At 40.2% G+C, this 19,664-nt stretch overlaps 1 protein-coding gene across 8 annotated transcripts in view; it reads right to left on the bottom strand.

Annotated features, from left to right (window-relative positions):
- Window positions 1-2,434: 2,434 nt before the first annotated feature.
- TBC1D1 (TBC1 domain family member 1) overlaps window positions 2,435-19,664 on the bottom strand; it is a 201,327-nt gene continuing 184,097 nt past the window's right edge. For all 8 annotated transcript variants that reach the window (XM_054029703.1, XM_054029701.1, XM_054029705.1 and 5 more), the window contains 4 exons: window positions 19,391-19,550; window positions 10,249-10,418; window positions 4,687-4,857; window positions 2,435-3,326 (listed from right to left, as the gene is read on the bottom strand). In XM_054029703.1, the coding sequence (XP_053885678.1) occupies window positions 3,126-3,326; window positions 4,687-4,857; window positions 10,249-10,418; window positions 19,391-19,550 (702 nt within the window). In that variant the 3' untranslated portion in view covers window positions 2,435-3,125. The remainder of the gene's footprint in view (window positions 3,327-4,686; window positions 4,858-10,248; window positions 10,419-19,390; window positions 19,551-19,664) is intronic.

Here is a 19,664-nt window from a genome sequence, read left to right as displayed (position 1 = left end):
AGAACGAGCACAGCAGAGCATCCCGTAAGGCGCAAGTTGTGCATGGAAATGAACTCTTGGGACCATCTCCTGGGGAATCCTCGGAAGTCGCTCTCTTTTTCCCCCTTTCTTTTTCCTCCCCCTTTTCTGTGCACCATCGGAGTGGGGGGGGAGGGGGAAGAGACTAATCACCTGTGGGAGAGGCAAGGGGGAGAAAATTCTGTGAGCTTCAACTTGCAGCTTTCCTCAGACTGTTCCCTCGGGAGGGAGGAGTTTTCCCTTTTGGAGGCTAGGACATGGATTTATGGGTTTCTAACTCGCTAGTATCTCTTAACTACAGGTAAGGGAGACGCCTTCTGTTCTGATACAGCAACCAGCCTGTAGGGATAGTTCAGGATCCTCTCCACCTAGCAACACAGAACTATACTGCTATTGGTAGAGTCCCCAGAAGCAGAGGGGACCTGAAGGTGTGTGTCAGGGGTGTCATACAGCACCAAGCTGTATTACTTCTCTCTCATTTCTGCATGGAAACGCCTGGGCTTTGCAAGGGTTGGTGACTTGGAGCAGGTCACCTCCTTTACTCCATGTTCTTCCTTCCTGCCCCCCCTTGAGATCTAGTGGCACAGGGCAGAAGAGGCAGGAAAATGATCCCACAGAAACAGCACGCTCATCTGATTCCATGTAAGCAAGGGAGATCCTAATGCAGTTGTCCCATTAATGCTCAGATCCTGTGCTGGGGATGGTCTGGGCCTCAGTGTGTCAGTCAGGTATGCTATTTGCCACTTTAGCAAAATCTGGTGCATTTGTACATGGACAGGTTTCACCCTGGAAAGCTCTGCTTCTTGGCAAAATCAAACTCACAAACACGTGGACACTTGAGACTGAAAATGGATGCCTACCTACTAACCACACTCTCCTCTGGGAACAGTTGTTCTAGCCCCCTTTCAACTCAGCATTATATTGTCTGAAGGAAAATAAATTCTTGAAAAAGTCGTTGGGCCAGAGGCTTTCCTCCACTTACACTGGGAGAGAAGCAGAACATGAGCCAAATTACTGCACAACTTGAGTCATACCAAAAATATACATCCTGAGCCAAGAGATACAGACGCAGGTCCAAGTTCACAACTGGGGTTCTTAGTGTGCCTAAAAAAGTTTGATGTCCATCAGTTTTCATTAATAACTATTTAAAAATGATACTGTGATCTCAGGGAAACTCTTAACATATTAGCTTCAGAACTATCACACAGAAAACTTTGTTTTTGTTCTTAGATGCAACAAAACATGCAAACAAATTTTGGCTTGGATCACTAACTTTTCTCTGTTGTTCTTTTAATGTAAAAAGCCAGTGTATGAGTAATGGCCCCTAGATGTCCAAATGCAACATAACTTAGCCTTCAAACTGTAAAAGGGTACGATGTAAAGAGATTTTAAAATGTGAAGTGTGAGCTTCTGTATGGTTTCTCAATTCAAAAAAAAAAACCAACACAAGAGGTAAACAGATTTGTAATGTCTGGCTTGTATGGAATTTAGACTCTAAGCAAACAATGTGGATTTGGAGAACCAGCCACATCTAAGAAATTACAGGAATCAATCTGTAATTTGGAAATTAAAGAGCAAATTCTCCACTTTAATCCACATGCTAGTATTGGATTCGCACCAGAGTGCACATTACAGCTGTAAGCAGAATGTACCATAGAGAAACATGCATGAAGTAAAAGATCTTCCACCACATTGTGGATTAGAGAAATAAATGTGCCCTAAAATTTTAAGAATAAGAAATTGACAATTTAGGAAACTCACATCTGAAATACTAATCTCCACTATAGCAACAAGTTGATACCTGTAACACTGAGTTTGGGGAAGAACAAATTTGTGATACTATTTGGTCTAATTAAACACCAAGTTAACTGGATCTCCTTGGATATTATTGCACCTGTAGTTGAAACAGTGGTGCTTTAACTGGCCGGAAAACTACTTTCATTGTATTTTCCAGAAAAGTGAGCTTTTTAAAATGTGTAATCTTCCTCAAAAGAGGCATTGTAAATAGGCCATGGTCCTAATTCATACTTTAGCCCAATATCCTTTATAAAGCAGTGTAAGTATGTCTGGCACAAAATCAAGCTTTGAAGTGCCTCCACCATTTCAGAGAAAGAGTCTTAAATATTGTTCTTCTCCAAAGGGTGGATGGGCACCGAGTACCAAACTAAACTAAAAATCAGCAGGCATTCAGTTCCCCGAAAGAGGCTGTCTGACATCACACAGCAGATCAGAAATAAATAAAATGACGCCTTTAGGCAGGATGATAAATCCACTACAATGCTGTGAGAGTGACAGACTCCGCCATGACAATGTCAGTGTGTTCTGTTGAAAAAGTAAAATGCAGTTACCTTCAATGGTACATTTATCAGATCATGTCAATCAACAGTACTAAAACAATGGATGTCAAAACAAAACGTATTAAAACAGTATGTTTTATAAAGACTGATGGCAAAATGCTTCACAATTATAGTTACGTACAACCAAGTCCAGCTCTCCAGGGTCCACTAAGTTAACACCTTTAAGCACACAAAGCAGTTATCAGAGGCCTTAACAACATGATTAGTGGAACCCAGCCAAGCCACAGGAGAATTACACTCAGAATCTATCGAGTATGATCACAAATCTATCCATGAATGCTAATACTTTGTAGTCCCAAAAAGACGGAGTCAGTTCAAAAACTTCACTGATGTAATTCTCCAGCCTTTTACAGAACACCTATTAAACGTGGAGTTTTCTAATAGAAAAAGGAGCACACGTAACCAATATGAAGCACTTAGGTTTAGAAGCACTTATGGAAGAGTCCATGACCGCAGATATTTACAGTACATTGTATCTGGAGTGTACATATGTTATTTAGTTATTTATTCCTGCCCATCATTATACTGCATATTTTATAGTTTACAAGAATTCTATAAGTTAACAAGCAAGAGTCTCCTCCCTGAGAAACGTGCTTCTCATATTTTTGCAGACACTCCCATTCCCTCACTCGGCTACAGTAAGGCATGGACAATGCTAAGAAGACAGTGTCAAATCCCAATGATGACAGTAAAAAACAGTTCTTCCCTTTCTCTTTGTGGAACTTGTCTGCTCCATTACAATTGCAGCTGTCAGTTGGCATCCATGCACTCTTGCCTAGTAAGTAGATGTTTTCCACCTGGGCTGCCTGTCTGCGTGCGTAGATCTTCCACTGTCTGCAGCAAAGCTTTCCTCTCCAGCTCTAAAGTGAGAATGGATTGCTTCAATTTGCTCTCGTTGTTCAGTAAAAATTCTACTGTAGCTTCTAGGTTTTGGATCTTTCCATTTGCCACCTTAAGGGGAAAAAGAAAACAAGAATTTCCTAAAAAACTGTGAAACCAGTGGACCTTACAGACGGAGTTCTCCTCAGTCCTTCAGACTTTTAAAAAGTCCTACTGAGATATGTCATGTTTGTAACAGATTTTCTAATTATGTAGAAAACACACACTGAATTAAAGCGTAAGTACCGCTACTTCCACAAACCTAGTATTACTTATAAATAGCATTGTCTACAGACAACAATCCATTTTTTTCTCTTTCTCTCTCTAATCTTTATTGTTTAGGCTCTAGTATGAGTAAACCTAGAATATACCAAAGAGCAGATTAAAAGTTAAATCTACAAATAATTAGCTAATAGATCTTTATAATTATTAGCTGCCACCTTTTAATTAAAGATAGCATCACTATTAATCCAGGGCTCTACTCACTACAAAACTACACTCCATAGGTATCAAGATGCAGAAACGTTCATGACTCAGAAGGAAAAAATGTGTCTGCCAACGATTGAGGGAACAAACCAAGCTGAGTAGGATTTGAATAAGCATCCAAAGGCCTGTATTCCATCTTACCTACTCTGTCATCTAACTTCCAAGTTTTTGTTTTTGATCCAAGAAGCTTGAAAATCTAAATATAGAGCCCATCTCTTACCCCCATATTCCCTTTAAACTACCCATGTACTCAGAAGTTGTATTAACATGTTTCTTTGCAAATCAGACAGAAAGAAGGAGCCCTGAGGAGTTCAGAGTGGATCAGCTCCTTCAGAGACCAACTGTACCATCTCTGAAGACCTGCCTTGCGTCTCTCATCCCTCAGAGGGCAAGTTTTGAAGCAGCCACTGACACAACTGCAGATTGAATGGACTGAGGGCAGATTCTGGACATCCAAGATGTACTATTTCACGTCTTTCTCATCATCCTGGATCATGGGTTCTCAAACTTTCTCATAACAAGGATCACCCCTTAATAGAGAATGCATCTCAGAGACATCTCTCCCATTTGTGACTGCCTGACTACAGCAATTGCTTAAATGCGAAAATGATGTTAAGACTGCATTAATGTATCTTCAGCTGTCTTCTCCAGCTGCTAAATTACATTAACTGAAGTGAGCCAGCATCATGTGACCCCAGCCAGCTTTCCACAGGCCACCAGTAAGCCCTACATTCGGGAACCTCTGCTCCAGAAAAACTTAAAAGGTTTTAAATACTGGTAAGTCCACCTGGTACCAACTGTAAATAGGAAATACTGAAGTCAGTAATTTCAGTTATGCCTTAACCTGGATCAAATCTGGCCCACGTCTCCTCTATACAATGGTCTCTTCTGAAAATATGTACAAACAATGGTTCAATGGCTCGTTAGCTGGAAATATAAACAGTACCTGCAACTCCTCCAGTAGATCAAAGTTCTGTTTTCTCAAACTAGTGTTTGCCTTTTCCAACTTATCCATTCTCTGATTGTCATTGAGAGACGAATCTATCAACTCATCCTGAAGCACGTGATATTCAACTTCGTAAGCTTGCAACTGCTTGGCGATATCCATTTCAAACACCTGTTATATACATATCGGTATTAGATGTTATGAAGATCAAGAGAATCAAATGCATAAAAATTCTGTTGGTTTATTTTTAGGGTGTAGAGTACTTTTCTAGCTTATGTCCCATAGTCTTGAGGCAGTGATGTCCAATGGGTAGAGGACACGCACGGGAGTCAGACATGAGTTCATTTCAAATTCTGACATTAACTTGTTGTATGACTTTGAGAGGTCACTTACACCAAAGTTTCCAAAAAGTGGCCACCGTTTTAGGTGTTTCCATTTTTAGATACCAAACTTAAGTCAAGTTGGGCATCCAAAAATGGAGGTACCCAAATTTAGGTGTCACTTTTGAAAACTGTAGCTCAAACCCCTTTGTGCCTCAGCCACCACACATGTAAAATGTGGATAATACCTGTCTACCTTCATATAGCACAGTAAAAGCTTCACATGAAAAGTACTGTGTGCAAACTACTTCACTTATTTCTGATCTTGTTATATAATAACATTTTTAGTGTCTGAAAAAATATTAAAATTCTATCATTACTTCAAAAAATTTAATAGAGGAAACATTAAACCATGTTGGAGCAGAATTCTATTTTTAATCACTAGCTGTTAATCATTGACAGTACCCTCAGACTGTATCAAGACAAATATTGAGCCACACCCTGCTCAAGAGACCTTATACTTTAAAGGCAGACAAATAAAGCAAAGTACATTGAGAGAGAGCCAGAGGAAAGAAATACTGTAATGTTCTCCCCCCTGCTTGTGGTCTTAGTATATCTGCTTTCCAATTTTCCAGGAAAGCTAAGTGGTAGACCGTATTACTCTAAGGCCCCTGAAGTACCTTACAGAATGCAATGAAAAGATGAAATGAGAATGACACAAATGTCAAATCACAGAAACGAATGGAAAACTAAACTTGAGTCACTCAATAAAGATACAATAGGAAAATACCCCAAGTACGGAAGTTAATCATTGTTCCTTATTTTAATTTCTTGTATCATGTTTCTCTTGGAAAGGATTCAAAAGTCAATTCCCATCTGAGATATTCATTGAAGTAATGAGAAATATTGCCCGTTTCCCTCCTTTGCTTTGGGACACAAGGGGTAAAGTTTTCATTGCTACAGGAGGGATATAATTTAAGAAGATATCAGCTATATAATAAAATGACTGTAACAATCTTAAAATTCATATTACCTGTTTATTACTCACACTATAAAAATGATCCCTAATAGTTTTACTGCAGCATGAGTGTAAATGTTTGGGCTTCTGAACATTAAAGACTGGATCTCAAACATAGTTTAGGTACAAGTAAATCACAGAAACATAAGATTAGAGGGGACCTCAAGAAACAGGACCGAGAATACATAGATTATCCCTGACACCATTTTCTTAATAGCAGCCCTTAACATATTTGAAGATTGTTATAGGTCTCCCTCGCCCCCCCCCCCCTTCTTTTCCCAAGACTAAACAAACCAGGTTTTTTTTAAATTTACAGGTCAGGTTTTAAAACTTTTAACATTTTTGCTGCTCTCCTCTGGACTCTCTCCAATTTGTCCACATCTTTCCTAAAGCGTGGCACCCAGAACTGGACACAGTACTCCAACTGAGGCCTCACCAGTGCTGAGTGGAGCAGGACAAGTACCTCCCATGTCTTACATATGACACTCCTGTTAACATACCTCAGAATTATATTAACCTTTTTAGAAGGTGCATCACACTGTTGACTCATATTCAATTTGTGACCCACTATAACCCCCAGATCCTTTTGATCAGTACTGCTGCCCAGGCAGTTATTCCCCATTTTATAGTTGTGCATTTGATTTTTCCTCCCTAAATGTAATACTTTATTGAATCTCATCTTGTTGATTTCAGACCAATTCTACAATTTATCAAGGTGATTTTGAATTCTAATCCTATCCTCCCTAGTGCTTGCAACCCCTCCCAGCTTGGTGTTATCTGCAAATTTTATAAGTGTACTCTCCACTCCATTATCCAAGTCATTAATGAAAATATTGAATAGTATCGGGTCAAGGCCAGATCTATGCTGGACCCACTAGATATAGCCTCCCAGTTTGACAGTGAACCATTGATAACTACTATTTGAATATGGTCTTTCAACCCATTTTACAGTAATTTCATCTAGACAACTTCTCCTAGTTTGCTTATGAGAATGTCATGTGGGTCTGTAAAAACCTTACTAAAATCAAGATATATCACATCTACAGTTTCCCCTGATCCACTAGACTAGTAACCCTGTCAAAGAATGATGTGAGGTTGGGTTGGCATGAATTGTTCTTGACAAATACATGTTGGCTATTACTTATTATCCTATTATCCTCTAGATGTTTACAAATTGATTGTTTAATAACTTGTTCCAGTATCTTTCCATGTATCTATGGTTGGTTGTCTGGTCTAGAATTCCCTGGTACGTCTTTGTTCCCTTTAAAAAAGGGAAGTTACTATGTTTGCCCTTCTTCAGTCCTCTGGGACCTCACCCATCACCCATGAGATCTTGAAGATAATCGCTAATGGTTCTGAGATTGAATTGGCTAGTTTGTTAAGTACTCTAGGGTGAATTTCATCAGCCTCTGCTGTTAGATGTATACATCTAACTTATCTAAATATTCTTTAACTTTTTCTTTCCCTATTTTGGCTTGTGTTCCTTCCCCTTTGTTAACATTAATTGTGTTAAGAATCTGGTCACAATTTACCTTTTTAGTAAAGACTGAAGAAAAATAGGAATTGAACAACTCAGCTTTCTTGATGGCATTCATTAGCTCTCCTTCCCCACTAAGTAGAGGACCTACACTTTCCTTCAGCTTTTCCTTGCTCCCAATGTATTTATGGAACCTCTTCTTATTGCTTTTTATGTCCTTGCAAGGTATAACTCATGTTGTGCCTTAGCCTTTCTGATTTTGTCCTTATATGCTTTTGCTATCTTTTGTACTCATCTGTAGCAATTTGTCCACATTTCCACTTTTTGTAAGATTTCTTTTTGATTTTCAGGTCATTAAAGAGCTCCTGAGGGAGCCTCATTGGCCGCTTACTATTCTTCCTATTTTTCATTTGCATGTATGGGATTTCCATTTTCTATGAAAATGAAAGATTCAGTAGAAAATACACAGTTGTGACTTTCAGAATCAACCTATGCAATTCAGCAAAGCAAACTGTTAGTTTTGTCATGACTGCTGTCTTCCAAACTCCTTTGCACTCAGAGGGGGGAGGGAAGTCCCTGCTGTCATAACCAAAGCATCAACTCCAAAAGGACAGAACATTAGGCAAATCAAAAATTTCACCTAAAAAGCTAACAAACTTAGGGCAAGTTATGGCATAGAAGCCACAGGCTCCAGTTGGGGGAGGTGGGAGGATACGGAGTTGCCTTGTAGCCTTGTAGAATCTGCGATCAATCAGCTGCTCTCTCTAGCAGCAGTCCTTATCAAAGGAAAGCAGCTATTCAGTCCTCAGGTCATTTTACCTGCCTGCTCTGAAACTAGAGCAGTTTGAACTTGGGGCAAAATACCCCGTCGCTTCTGCTCAGACCTAGCAGTTTCCCTCAGCTCACCTAGGCATAGGTCTCTCTGTACAACCCTGCACTCTGGCTTTTGTGCACTGTACATAATCTACCCCTCCGGAGAGTACCAACACTGTTAATGTCCTTCCCCCTTAGACACTAATCTCCTCTAATTTTGCCCACCTTCCTCTGATATTAACTGTTGGGAAAAATCCTTAGCTAGTTTAATGAGCCTGTTTGTTTTAGAGGAGCATTGCTGCAAGCAAATGGAAAACCATTCCCCCAAGGCCATTCTGCAGGGTTGTAGTGCTTTTACCATGGATCCTTCTGGTTTGAAGCCCACTCTCACTTTCACCCCCAAGCCTATCTGTGGACAGGCAAATGCAGCTCCAACTGCAGAGTGAACCTCACCATGCTTTGGGGAAAGGAAAGGGGAAAAAGTCACCACATTTCTGTTCTGTGTTTGTACAGCACCTGGCACAAGGAGATCCTGGTCCATGATTAGGGCATTTAGGCACTACAGCAATGCAGATAATAAAATAGCAATACTTGCTGTCTGTATTTCCCCTCACTGTGAATCAGTTGTCATGGCCAGGTCATTTTCAGGGTAATAGGGTCTGTATGCAGACCACTGCAAACACGGGTTATCCATGTTCTTTACAGACCCACAAATACAGTATACTCCCGATTATCCAAACATCCTGGGCGACAGATAATCGGGATTTCGGATAATTGACAGGGCAGGAGCCGTTCAGCAGTGGGGTGGCCACCAGGTCCTCCTCCTTGCAGTCCAGGCTAGGGGGAGTGGTCTCTGCTCTATCCTGCCAGAACCACAGCCACCCTACCATCCCCCGGCATCTTCTGGGATCAGGTGTCACTGGTCCTGCAGCAGTGCAGGGAGAACTCTGCAGCTCTGCTGTCATGACCCTGCTCCCTCACTCCTGTGACAGCGAGGCTGCAGAGGTCTCCCTGGCTGCCACAGGAGCCATTCAGCAGCAGGGTGGCCTCCTCTGCACCCGGGGTCTTGTCCTCCTCTTCGCAATGCTGACTGTGGGTCTTTTTTCTGTTATCCAGACCTCCGCATTATCCCAATCCCTTCCTTGTCCCAGCATGAGATAGATGCCCTCTGTAGCATGTACCTCACACTGAGGGACAAGGAAGAGATTTGGATAAATGAGATTACACTGTGCATCCGTTAGAACCACGTTTTAATCACAGTAGTGTTTCATCATTTCCCTCCCCAATGGAATAACTGCCATCTTGAGGGATGACTCAATGTTTCCCAGTACTATGACTGAATGCAGGAGACTGCACCATCCCATCTCCTCTGCCTGGAAGTTTGATGTTCCACAGCATTTTGCTACGTATTAACAAACTTGCATCATACAACTTGGCAGAGCAGACATCATCAACAAAGAGAAGTCTATGGCGTGGGTAAGAAAAGTTAATTTGCACGAGGCTCTTGTAAAACTATTTTTTTCTTCTGAAATTAGATGTAGAGAATCAGACTCTGGAAATGGATAAGCCTAGTAGTCATTCAACCCACCTTATTGCCTAACCTGTAGAATGCACTGTTTCTAGGATACAGTATTATTGCCAACAAAATGAAAATCAATTAAATACACTTAGTAAAAATCAGAACTGTAAATGTAATTAATGTAATTAATGATGACTAACTAATATGTAAGGATGTCCAGGTACTGTATAAGTAATATGGTTCGAAAGCTTCTTTAACATATTCCAAACTACAACTAGTAACCTATTCTCAACTACGAATACCACAAGCACTTTTCTCCACTGTGATTTTACAAAAGAATACTACTGCTCCTAACTTCTGCTAATAAATACATCATTTCTCTTGATAATAGGTAAATGTTCAGATTGTCTCATACTTGATTAATGGTCTTTTCCATCTGTACCAAGCCCAGGTTTGGGAGAGTGTTTTTAATAAAATCCACTATGGTTTCTAAGTTCTCATGTTGCAGAATCAAGGGTTTGTGACTTCCCAACAGGCTTAAAGCCACTTTAAATATAACCTCTGATCCCTGAAGAAAGAGCATATCTGTGAAAACAAAGAAAAACCAAAAGTATATAAAACAAGCACATCTTTTGATAAGAATAATACAACAGTAAAATTTCCAAAGTATAACACCTTTATATACTATAGAGATCAAGAGGCTAGAAATATTCACCAATCAGGCATTTTTGTAATTGTGTTTTCTAGTTAAACAATTTTTTTTTAATAGTACCTTACACTGAGAGGGGAAACGGAACTTTTGTAAAAGTTTTACACTGAAAAAGAAACATTTCTTTAATCCATGGAATCTGCATCACAGGAAGTCAATAGGACACACAGTGTGTGGGATTTTTGAAAGGATCATATATACATATATTTTATGTAGGAACTGTATTTTCAGCTATGCTAGCTAAGTCATATGCTTCAAGGGCATGAACTGAGCAATGCTATGTAAAGGAGTTCCTTCTCCTGTTCTGTCGAAATAGTGTACAAATAGCCACATGTAAGAGAGAGTGAATGTGCGTGTGTCCACACATGCATGCGTTGTGCAGTGGGCTGTGATTTTTTCTAAAGCATTAATATACATGTGGCATTATGCCCCATATTCTTCATAGCAATATTTTTATGATATGATTATGGCATAACTATGATGTATTTTATGCACGAGGGGTCATCTAAGATATCATAGAAAAGGTTATGATTCACTGAATATGATTATCCTATTTGTATGCGTGTATCATTTTGGTATCTGAAGTTAGGAATATTGCCTATGCACCTATTACAAATGTGTTTACACCTCGGGAATGCCCAGTAGGCAGAAGGCAATCAGTCTAGATGGCTGGCTGGGAAGGGCCATTAGGTCTTAGAAGATGCTAATCTCCCACCAGGGAGCTTTCCTGAGGATGCTATAAACAGCCTCTGACTCATGGCTGTTATGACCCTACAGGGACATGTGACCAAGTCACCTGGTACTGGACTCCATCTTGGAATACCAGTGTGTTTCCACTGAAAGGCATGGGAACTAAAGTTGGAGACAAAGAGTTCTTGCCATATGCAAAAGCTATTTAAGGGGAGTGACATCACGTGGCTCTTCACTGACTCCCCACCCAAAGCAGATGCTTCGAAACACCTGAGAAAAAAGGACTGAACTGGGGGAGAAGGGCTGAACCCAGGCTAGAGGGATTTCTAGTCTGTGAAAGGAATACCTGGGGTTTTAAGCTGCAAGCAAGTGAAGCATGCCCTTAAGAGCCCCCAGCCAGCTTAAATCATCATTTAGGATGAGAATTTGCTACTCATATCCAATTTCTTTAGTATATTAAGCTTAGATTGCGTTTTTGTTTTATTTGCTAGGTAATCTGCTTTGATCTGTTTGCTATCCGTATAATAACTTAGAATCTATCTTTTATAGTTAATAAACTTGTTTTTGTTTGGTCTAAAACCAGTGTGTGCAGGAGTTATTAGTTGGGGCAGAAAGCTGTGTATATTCCTTTCCACATTGAGGGAGGGGGCTAATTTCATGAGCTTATACTGTACAGTTCCCTGTGCAACACAAGACGGTACAATTTTGGGTTTACACTCCAGAGGTGAGTGCGTGCCTTAGGAACTGGGAGGTGCCTTAGCTGAGCCTTCCCTTGAAGAGCTGATCTCAGCATCTCTGTGTAACTGCAGCTGGGTGTGTCCCTACCTGTACGTGTGCTGGAGGGAGATTGAGAGCCTGTCACAGCAATATAGTGTAAAGGGAGCCCAGGCTGGTGGGTCAGGTGGGCTCAGTGGTACCCCCAGTTCCAGGTGGCACCCCAGGGGGAACCCGTCACAATACATCAGGACCATTATTATTCAATTATTTAAGTGACAATAGTGTATTTCACTAGCTAGATCAATTGCCCTGGTTGGTAGGGTGACCAGACAGCAAATGTGAAAAATCAGGACGGGGGTGGGGAGTAATAGGAGCCTATATAAGAAAAAGACCCAAAAATCGGAACTGTCCCTATAAAATCGGGACATCTGGTCACCGTACTGGTTGGTGAGTTATCACCCAAGACATCCAGTACATATTTAAGCTATGTATAAGCTAGGCAATGCAGTGAAATTGGACAGTGTTACTTCTTCTTGTATGTGTTATGTTTTTTGAAGGGGGTCATGAGAACTCTATGAGAAAGTAAATGGAAGCAGCAGAATTTTTTGTTCAGCTGTCAGTTCTGAGCTTGAATGGGATTATAAATTAAAGAACTTTAATAAATCAATAGGTACCTACACTTTAATTATAAGGACTGAGTGTAATCTTTCTTCAGCCCTATTTCTTACCTACTGTAGGGAAGTGGAAAACTGCATTAGGAAAAACATACCACACTGCATATGGGACTTGAGTTAAATAAATCAGTTTTCTAACAGCATCTGGTTTATTTGCTTTTTAATATAAGTATCTGATAAACATATTAATATCCTAACAAGCCACACTAGTAATCACATTTGTAGTGTATCTTGATATCTCACTACTGTAGGCTGTGTATTAATGCTGCAGGTGGCCCCATAAAGATAGCATCCTGGTACACATTCAGCACAGTGCAGCCACAGTATCTAGCTACCTTTCAGCGTTAACTTCCTTTCCATCTCTTCCTTTTTCCTTTACAAACAGCCTACAATCTAGCACAGGTCTTTACAGAGACAGGAAATACATGAGCGCAACCCTGCAGCAGCCAACGATACCGCTCACAATCCATCTGGCCAGGGGAGATACAAAAAGCTCTTTTCCTCCATAGACTCTCTTGCTACTAGACCTCAAAATCTGCTCTGGGTTTTAAAGAGCGACTTTCATACAGGAGGAAGTATCCAGTATATTACAAAAAGTTATTAAGGAGAGAAGGAAACCATATGGAGGGTAAGTGGATTTTTGTTTTCAGTTCAGGTTTGCTAATTACCAAATATATCTGTGTTTATACAAAGGCTTTCTATCTCTCTTCCTTCTACTTGAACCTGCAAATGAAGTCATGCTGCTGAACTGGTAGCATCACAATAATTTATATGGTAATAGGCTGATGCCAAACACATTAGGACTTCATGATCAAATAGAAGAAGAAACTGAGCAATGAGGGAAAATGCTGATGTCAAAACCACAAGTCTCTCCAGTGCAGCAAAGAACATAAGAAAACACTTGCTGACTACATTTCTCTGTACAAATATTCTCCCCTTAGAAGCTTGGATCAGAATGAAAGTTTCCCCCTACAGTTCCTTGACTTTACCCTGAAGTCATAACTCATTTCACTCCTTTCCTGTATTCATCTCGCTCTCACAGAGGGACAGAAAGAGCATAAAGCACATGCAATAACTGATAATAAATCTTATATTTCTGCTCCAGTCATCCTAAAAACAGTGCAAACAGCTCCAGTTCCAATTCAGTACATTCTATAAGAGGTAGGGCTGCTCTGAAAGATGTAATGGAAAGTGAGCATCTGTCTTCATATGTCTATAGAAATCATAGAATATCAGGGTTGGAAGGGACCTCAGGAGATCATCTAGTCCAACCCCCTGCTCAAAGCAGGGCAAATCCCCAGACGGTTCCCCCCACCCACCCCAGTTCCCTAAATGGCCCCCTCAAGGATTGAGCTCACAACCCTGGGTTTAGCAGGCCAATGCTCAAACCACTGAGATAAACTTCAAAAATACAGGACATTGCTCTTTAAGGAAATCTACAGTATTTAATATTAATATAGCGAACACTAAGCAAGAATCAAGAAAGATGAAGTACAAAGCAGAACCTAATTAAGCAGAGAATAATACATCTACATGACCCAACACCTGCCCCTAAAAAAGATGCAGATTAACTCAAAGTGACCTATTCAGTATTAAGGTATGAGCTGGATTGATTATATACTTCTGAAATCCCTCACTCGTATATAAAATAGTGAGCAGTGAACAAAGGCCCATTTGTTTTAGGAGCTTATCCATCCCTAAGGCTTGCTGTAAGTGGGCTGCAAGCCAGCGACAATGCAATGTAGGCATCCAAATTAACGTCAGCATGACTGGCAGACATCAGGATTTAAAATCAAGTTATCTACAATCTTGGAACAGAATAAATGTTGTTCTTCCAAGTCTCCTCCACCACTAAGTAAATAGGAGGTTTTAGAGAACCTTTGTTTTGCAGTACCCTCACATGACCTTCTATTCTGAAGTGTTGAAAGTTTGGACAGATGGAGAAAAAAGGAAAAAGGCAATTTTGCTACTTTCTAGCATAACACAGCTTTGTAACGCCAGAACTTCTTTATAACCTATGGCTTTAATACACTGGAGTATAGCCTTCGGAAGACAGTGGGCTCTAAGGTAGTCTAAACGCATTGCACCTTTAACTACTACATTATTACATAGCAATTGGGTTGCAGGAGTCAATGGCCTGTCCACTATTGGTGCACATGTGCCTCATGCACTTCAGTCCAGAGTCTTTAGCCAGCAGTATCCTGGCATGCACCCTAGTCTTTACCCAGTAGGACCAGGCAGTGTGCATGCGCCCTGAGAATCCTCATGCTCTGCATCAAGGGCATGTAAGGGCAGAGTGCATCAGTGCTCCTCAGTGCTTCTGGCTTTGAGAGGGAGCTTGCAGTCTGTGCGACTGCCAGCTAATTTCTACTGAGTAGTTAATAGTTTTGATATTTTTAATAGCTTTCAGAATGAAGTGGTCAAAGCGGACACTCTGAGGTTACTGCCTGGGAGTAAGCAATACTGGAATGTGCATATGGACAACCATGCGAAGGAGAATGGGAAGTTATTTACCTGTACAGTAACAGGAGTTCTTCGAGATGTGTTGTCTACATGCACATTCCACAACTTACCCACCACCCCTCACCTTTAGGGTCCTTATCCTTGAGATGCTGCAGTTGAGAGGAAACTGAGGAGCACTGGTGCACTCTGTTCTTATATGCCCTCGATGCAGAGCATGAGAACTCAGGGTGCACGCACACTGTCTGGATACTGCTGGCCAAAGATTCCAGACTCAAGAGAATGAGGTGCCCATGCACCTATAATGGAAAGTGCATATGGACAACACCTCTCAAAGAACTTTCCTGTAGGGTAAGTAGCTTTCCATTGAATGGGCTGCACAGTCAAAAGTTGGCAGGTAAATCAGTTTGTCTGGTTAGTCTGCATTGAGACACTAGAATTCAACTTTTTTTTCTTCCTCCCTAGGAATCTAATAAATGAGTGATAAAACCAAAACCTGTCAGGTTGTGCAAAACTGAGTGACCAGTTGTGTAGGAATTACCTGGTTCCCAGCACTATGTGCAGTATTGCCAACTCCAACCATTCAAAAATCATAAGATTGGCTTAAAATCGTGACAATTAAAAAAGAAGTTTGAGGTTTCTATCTTTCTTCAGGTTTCTGAGCCTTTGGTATGGCTGAGGGTGAGAAACTTTCATTTTATAAAGGTTTCAGTTCAAGATTCTCACCTAATCATATGCTTCCAGGAGTTGCTGTTTAAAGAAAGCCACCAAATATTGTGAGACTTTCAACGCTGGACTTTTGCTTCTGGGAAACAACAATGATTTTTAGGAGGTGGTTTTAGTCTCACATTCTCTTCTGCTGTGACAAGACCCTAGTTCCACATACATCATTTACTTATCTCAACCTTTTATTCCACTGTAAATTCTTTGCTTTTTAAAGCTCTATAATCTTCCAGTGGCAAATTAAAAGCAAAATACATGATATGCAAATCTATATATTGAGGAGTCACAAATGTATTAGGCTGGGTATAAACTAAAAGCATGTGTCTTTTGTATATCTGCAGTCAAGCAGTTCACACAGGAGCATACTGAAACATGATAATTGATAATACAGTTAATCATGGATGATTGAAAAGAGGAATGCTGATTATAAACTCAGTGCATGACACTTTCATTTTCATTCCTTTCCTGAACAGAATTATTGTCAGTTAGACATTGATTATTGTGAGGCTAACCTGTTTAGAACACAACCTTGTTCCTTGATTAGGTGTTGTGCTCACCATAACTAGCTGTTTATCAAAAAATGCAGCAAATATAGATTTTATCTATATAATCTATTCCATCCTTATCACCATGGTATCTTCCAATTCCATATTTTGCATTGACTTAAATAGGAACAGGACTATTCTCCTTGAAACATATATTTATTATTTGCTTTTGTATTGAAAAAGAGACTGATTAAAAAGGTTAGGAAAGTGGTCATTTTAATGCATGAGTAAATCATTGCACCGTGTATGCTTGATCCCTCGAATCTATTTACCAAGATAGGAAATGAGAGTGATTAGAGACACAGAAACAACTTCCATATAAAGAAAGCTTTAAAAGATTGGGAAGAGAGGAGACAAATGAGAGGACATGCTAAAGATATATGAATGATGAAGGGCATAGAGAAGGTAGACTGGTAAATAGAAGTGCTCATTCTCATAAGAATAAGATCATGGGAACATTCAATGAAATAGAAAAGCAGAACATTTAAAACTGATAAAGGGACATAAATACCTTTTCACGTAACATGAAGTTAGTATACGGAACTCATTGCCATATGATATTATTGAGGCCAAGTTCTTAATAGGATTTTTTTTTTTTTTTAAAGAACTGGACATTTACATGGATGCAGACAATGGGTAACAATTTTCAAAAAGGTGATACAGCGGCCTAAACCATGTTGGGACTTAGGTGCTTCTGAAAATTTTACTCAATAGCCAGAATTAAAATAGCCAGGGTTATTCTTCAGGGCATCACCCAATCTCTAACTAACTAAATGTTATTTAGGAAGAAACTTTCCCTGTGGAGAAGTTGTTCCATAACTGTGACTGAAAGGTTTTTTGCACCACTTTCAGAAGCAGCTGGCCCAGACAATTTTGGACGCAAGCATACTGGAGTATGTGGACCACTGATTTTACAACAATTCCTATGCTCTGAAAACAATGCTTGATTGTATGTTTCTCTCGATGTGTTTCTTTGTGCCGTGAAGCTAATGTATTTCTAGGATATATAGCACCTCTGTGCTATACTGTCTCCTTGAATCTTACATGCATCAGCTCCTGCCTACTGCCTAAGCCAGTCGCTCTCCAGACTACTGTACCCCTTTCAGGAGTCTGATCTGTCTTGCATACCCCCAAGTTTTACCTCACTTAAAAACTACTAGCTTACAAAATCAGACATAAACATACAAGTGTCATAGCACACTCTTACTGAAAAATTGCTGACTTTCTCACTTTTACCATATAATTACTAAATAGATCAACTGGAATATAAATATTGTATTTCCATATCAGTGTACAGTATATATAGCAGTATAAACAAGCCATTGTCTGTATGAAATTTTAGTTTGCACTGACTTCACTAGTGATTTTTATGTAGCCTGTTGTAAAACTAGGCAAATATCTAGATGAGTTGATGTACCCCAGGGGTACACGTACCCTTGGTGAGAACCACTGCCCTAAGCAAGCAACCAATTTGGTTGAAATAAGTCATTCTTGTTGTGTCTTATTAACTTTTGGCCACTGAATTTGTTCTTAGTGAGGCAAGTCATTCATCTAAGCATGGCTCCACTACAGTGATCCAGGCAAAAACACACTTTTTATTTCAATATGTATGTATAGTTAGTTGAGCCACCCATTTATGGGTATACTGATTTAGTCATGGGACACCAATTGCCTGGTTTCGTGCCCCTCTTGAGTATGTATTGTATTGTATTCCTAGACCACTGTGTGACAATACTGGTCTTGTTCACCTAATAATAAAATGTTAGGCATATAGCTCCTAGAATATCTAGCCCCATATTCATTGGGAGATATTGGAAAGAGAAAATGCTGATGAAAGAGATGGACCACAAGTTCTAACACAAAGGATCGAAGAGATTGATCCAGGATTCAGAATGTTGAAGTCAGGGTGGAAGCAACGTACAGAAAGTCAACAGATCTACACTACCACTTAAGTCGATATAACTTACCTCATTCAGGGGTGTGAAAACAACACCCTCCTGAGCGGTGTAAGTTACATCGACTTAAAACAGTGTCCATACCACACTAGGTTGTTGGGAGACTCTCTCCCATTGACATAGCTTCCACCCCTTGCGGAGGTGGAGTAATTATGCCGATGGGAAAGCGCTCGCCCATCGGCATAGTGCATCTTCACCAGATGTGCTGCAGCACCGATGTAACACGGTAGTGTAGGCTTGCCCGAAGGTGTAAAGAGAAAGACAGAGAGACCTACTCACCAGTTGTACGCAGAACTCTGTGATGTCAGTAAAAGGGGATGAGAGGGAACAGGCTCTATGAGTTCATTTATGCAAGCTAAATTGAAGGGACGGACAAAAATCTAACAGTTACTATTATAACAAAGGGACACCAGAAATAAGATATGAGAGGATTAGTGCATATGGAATACTGGTGAACCTTGAAAATATATAAGGAATAGTTACATCAACAACAGATGTAATGCCTGCAAGAGAATGGGCAATGATGGGTCTGGAGTCAGGCAAGCAGAACAGTGTAAAATCTCAGAAAGTGTCCGACCAGATGTTAAATGAAAAGATTAGATCCACACTGAATACTTCAGGAGCAAAGTAGGCTAAAGTTAGCATGATTATACAGCACAGAACAATGTTGGTATAGCCTCACTGCAGTAATGCCAGCATTCCTTTGTGAAGGGAAAGCCTGGGACATTGCTGAAGTGGGATTTCCAACTTAATGAACACAGGAAGGCTCAGTAATTGGGAAGTATTATAGCACTCAGCTGAAATGAGAAGAAGGAGGAAATCCAAAGAGAAAAAAATTAACAATAGAGGTGAAGAGACAAGACAGTCAGTTCCAACCTTCTACTGTCTCTGAACAGCATTTTGCTATAAACTCCACACTTCACTTCCTATAAGTTGACTTTTGTCACTACACAATACATCAGTGGAAGGGACTATTAATCAAAAATAGGATAAATATTGTCTAGGTGTATGAAACAGGCTGGAACCTGTAGCAATGCAAACACAATTTCAAGAAGACCAGAAAGGTATTTTTATGAAGAGTTACCGAACACTCTGGCAACAAATCCCAGGGGAAACTGAGAGGCAAACATGGTCAGAAACCAGGGAGCAGCATAGAGACTAGGGCCAATCTCATGCTCCTCCAAGTGATTGTAGAGATCTCTATGGTAATCGTGAAGAAGTCTGGAAAGTTGATACATCTGGATCTGCAAAGAAGAGAAAGAGAAATGAAGAACTGACTAAGAATAACAGACTAGCTGGAAGTTATAAGAACAAAGCTCATGCTACACTTTCTCATGAGAAAGAAGGAGTGAAAAATA

The sequence above is a fragment of the Malaclemys terrapin genome, chromosome 5 (genome assembly GCF_027887155.1).
Source record: "Malaclemys terrapin pileata isolate rMalTer1 chromosome 5, rMalTer1.hap1, whole genome shotgun sequence".
NCBI lineage: Eukaryota > Metazoa > Chordata > Testudines > Emydidae > Malaclemys > Malaclemys terrapin.
The sequence above is the reverse complement of the archived record's forward strand: the minus strand, read 5'-3'. Positions and strand labels throughout refer to the sequence as shown.